Below are 4,119 nucleotides of genomic sequence, written 5' to 3' on the forward strand. Positions count from 1 at the left end.
CTTCATCAAAGTTGTGCTTTAAGCACTGAAATAATTCAAACATAAAAATAATTAAATAAATAAATACAATTATTTTATCAGAGGCTAAAAGTAATTTTGAGTTCTAATTATTTGCTGAGCATTTTCATCTAACATACCCCCCCCCAAAACCTGCGACTGACTCATCCGCGCACCCTGTGTATGAGCGGAATTACAATCAAGCTGTCATTACCTGGAGGCCTGTTGTACTGGTAATTGTGAGAGGATGACAACAGGTTGGCCAGCATTAAGGCTCATCTTCCTTTGGCTAGTTCAGCACCTGCCTGCTGGCCACCAGCCCAATTTTTTTTCCTGACAGCCTCGGCAGGAGTGATTGATGCCCGAAGGCCTGCGATGGTTGCTGTGTGCGTGTTTGTGTGTGTGTGTGTGTGTCAGTTGCCAAGCTGTTCTATCCATCCAGTACTCGCCTCTCTAAAGTCATTTAGGCCACACCTGTCGCTACACACATTGGCTGCTTAATGTTTTCCCTTATAGGCTTACCATCCATAGTCACACACTCGTTCAAATTAAGCAGGTACTGTGCGGCGCTGATAATATTTGGAGCATTTTAATCACCTTCGGGGGATTTCTGATGCAATGTAGGTTAAGAAATCTGTAAATCTACATGGTTAAGCAGATGCTATGTGCACTGCTTGTGACTAACAGTCGATCTGGTAAGAAAACAGGCCGGCATGCGGCGGTATAGTTGACAGGACGCTCTTGTTTACATTGTTTCACACAAACTCACCAACTGTCATAGTGGATGTGTGAAAAGCCCTTTCACAACAATTTATCCAGCCCTTACTCTCAGGTATAAAACCACCAATAAGAAACACTTAAGCTTTTTTTTTTCATTGTTTGGAGTGGATAATCTAGTATTTGCTTTGTGTAAGATGACCTGAATGCACTGTGGTATGCTGAGGTATTTATCCTCTTTTTATGCAACACACACACACACACACACACACACACACACACACACACACACACACACACACACACACACACACACACACACACACACACACACACACACACACACACACACACACACACACACACACACACACACACACACACACACACACTTCTTTCAGTTCCAAAGAATTTTAAACCTCCCAATGTCCTGATACTATTGCATTTTTCATTGGTATTTTAAGCAAAGAGTTGTGAGGTCTTAGAAGTCAGCTGGCATTAATTCCTCTGAGGCAGAGGGATTCAACTTCTCCCTGGAAAGAGGCTTAAAAGAAAGTTTTCCTGCTTCCAAATGACTATAGTTCTCCTTTCTCACAGATATTTTATATTCTTTAGTGGACAGCAGAACAATAGATAATCGAATGTGAATATGTATAATGTCCAATGATTCTTTTAACAAAGTATCACACCGAGATTTATCTTTTTGCAAATGACTTAATGGGACCATCCACAGAAGCTGAATCATTTTCTCATTGTTCTCCACCTTTCAGGGTAATGGATTGTCATGGGTGCAGGTGTATACATAATACATCAAGGGTAGAAGAAATACACGAAAACTTGGACCATTAATGCTAGTTTCTGGGGGAAAAAAAAAAAAGAAAGAAAAAAAACATGAAATTTATTTCATTAACTATGATGGCGAGACATTGCCAGATATCACATGACATGAGTTTTGGCATCAAATGAGATAGAAAGTATAACATAACTGAGATATTTATAATGTGTGGTATAATCTTCTGAGGTTGCATCTGGTACTAAAAGTCCATTTCTGTTCAAATTAGCTTCTCCATTCGCATCACATTTATTCTGGCTAATCTGGAGAACCAGCGATTGGTGTGAGTGTTGCAGTGGGTTGCAGTCTGAACAAAGCCAGACTTCTGGTACAAGGAAATGGCTGCCGTCTGCGGCGAGCTCACGTCCAGGACGAGCCGTGCAAAGCCTCGCTCTTTGCAGAAATCCGAGGCCTTCCGCGTTAACTCTGAGCCGAGGCTCTTGCGGCGCCACGGAAACACCACAACCAGATGAGAGACCTCGCCATAGCTCCCGTCTCCGGCGTCTTCCCCAAAGTCGGAGCCTCCTTCGATCACCCCCCCGTTCCAGTCGTCAAACCTCTCGGCTTCTTCCTCCCCTCTCTTCCCCATCACCGCCACCATCCCCACCACCTGCGATTGGCCGTCGACTTCTGCCTCAGCCACCCAGAAACCGTTATCTGGGTTTTCCAGGTAGCCAGCTTGAATGTCGGCCATGTCTGTGCTCAGCCGTCTCATCATGTAGCCCTCGTAGATGTCATAGCAGCAGTAGTAAATAAGGCCAGCCCAGGCGCAGCCAAACAGCAGACCTTGGAAGTAGGAGCTTCCTCCCAGCACGTAACCAGCCATGGAAATGCTTAGAGCAATACCAACGTGGTCTGGGTGGCTCATGGCCTTGAAGAAAGCTGGGTAAACGTGTTCAAGTATCCCGTCACGAAACAGCGACAGGACAGCATGTTGATCTGAAGGTCGGTATTCTCGGATGGAGAACTGAACTGCAGGGTGGAGAGAGGGAGAGAAGGAAATGGAGGGGGAAGGTAGAGAGCACAGTGAGACTAATCTGCCTGTTGTTGCAATCAGAAATTCCTGCTGGATTTCACAATGGGCCCAATATGCTCACGTAACATGTTGAGAAAAGAATAATAATCAATGCACCGCTCACTGATTCTGACCTTTTTTTCATTTTTAACTTGATTCTATTTCACATAAATTTAAAACCTGGCATTTGCATATGCAACCTGAGGTGAAAATCACAATTAAAGTTATTAGGCCATCATTACTTTAAGATATCCGGAGCAAGACATTGTGGGATGCGATGCAATTAGACCTAAAATGTGGTAATGCTAAAAATCAAAGCCAGGTGAAACCCCGAGGCAGCAACAACGAAGACTTTTGCTGCAGTGAATTGGATTATATGTCATCTAGGCATGTTAGTAGTGCCATTCATTTACACCCCAGCTGTCTTATTAGAACGTTTGCTCTTAATCAACAAAACAACTTTAAAAAAAAAAAAAGAAAAGAAAAAAGCAGGTATGAAACGAGGAGCGTCAACTTACGGTTGTTTTTCTGGGCCATGCCGACTCTTTCCCCCTCGTCTTTCGCTCGCTCTGAAGCACTTAAAGCTGCTGTTCCCTCGGGACTTAAGCTTCAGATTGTGATAATCAGCCATTCACAAAAGGGACTGAAATTAGAATGAGCATGCCCACCTTTCAGCACTCCTCCCCACTTCCCTCTTTTGGCACACATGCAACGCAATGCAGACCTTAAATGACTTGTTGAGGTAAAGTTCGACTGAGATGACGTCTTGAGGAAACATGCTTTAAGTGTAGCAGAAATTCACCACAGGGCTGTTTTGATTATAAAACAGGGTTGTTGTTTTTTTTTTTTTTAAACTTAATTAGCTTTGTCAACAGAGTAAAGACCTCTATCATTGGATTTCTCAGCGAGGATGAGCACAGATCCTGAATACATTACCAGAACACTGAGCTGAATGTAAATTCAGTACACGTTCAAGCACCTTGTAGATATTTCTAAGAATAAAATGTACTTATTAACCTCTTTTTTTTGGGGGGGGGGGGGGGGGGGGTGCTTTAGTCGACACTGGTAGAATTCTCTCAGGAATGCATCATGGATCTTAAGTCCATTTCTCCCAATAAATATAAGGCAAAGGTAAAAATTAATATTGTCCAGCCCCATGACATAAAAAAGTGTCCTATGGCTCTGGTGACAGTGTCTTGTGCAATAACCCAGTGGCCCTCTGACATGATTAAATTTCCTGTGCAGGAGAAGGCCCTTTACACCTGTTTAAATCAATAGTGCAGCCTCATGAATTTGTGAGTGCTGGAAGGTCGGCCGGCTCTGGAACTTCCTCAAACCATTGCACAGCCAGCACGTGCAATATGGGTGTTAGTGAAGCCCCTCAGAACCCCTACATTTACATGTCCATATTCTTTCTTTACTTAATACAGTAGGATTTGCAGTAATAATAATAAAACAAACCTGTTTCAGTTGTGTAGCTCATACTAGTTTGTTCTAAAGCTAAACATGCTTTGTTGCTGCAGCAATGGCTTTAAACTAAAGCTTCTTTTATCATCTA

The 4,119-nt window shown here is 43.0% G+C and overlaps 1 protein-coding gene across 1 annotated transcript; it reads right to left on the reverse strand.

Moving 5' to 3' along the window:
* Nucleotides 1-571: 571 nt before the first annotated feature.
* On the reverse strand, nt 572-3,179 carry LOC308113860 (N-acetyltransferase family 8 member 3). Its single transcript, XM_080470388.1, has 2 exons — nt 3,080-3,179; nt 572-2,518 (listed from the first exon to the last, which is right to left on the reverse strand). Exons 1-2 carry the CDS (start codon nt 3,096-3,098, stop codon nt 1,767-1,769), a joined length of 771 nt encoding a protein of 256 aa, XP_080326514.1. The 5' UTR covers nt 3,099-3,179; the 3' UTR covers nt 572-1,766.
* Between the last annotated feature and the right edge of the window lie 940 nt (nt 3,180-4,119).

Source organism: Lipophrys pholis (genome assembly GCF_963383615.2).
Source record: "Lipophrys pholis genome assembly, chromosome: 8".
Taxonomy (NCBI): domain Eukaryota; kingdom Metazoa; phylum Chordata; class Actinopteri; order Blenniiformes; family Blenniidae; genus Lipophrys; species Lipophrys pholis.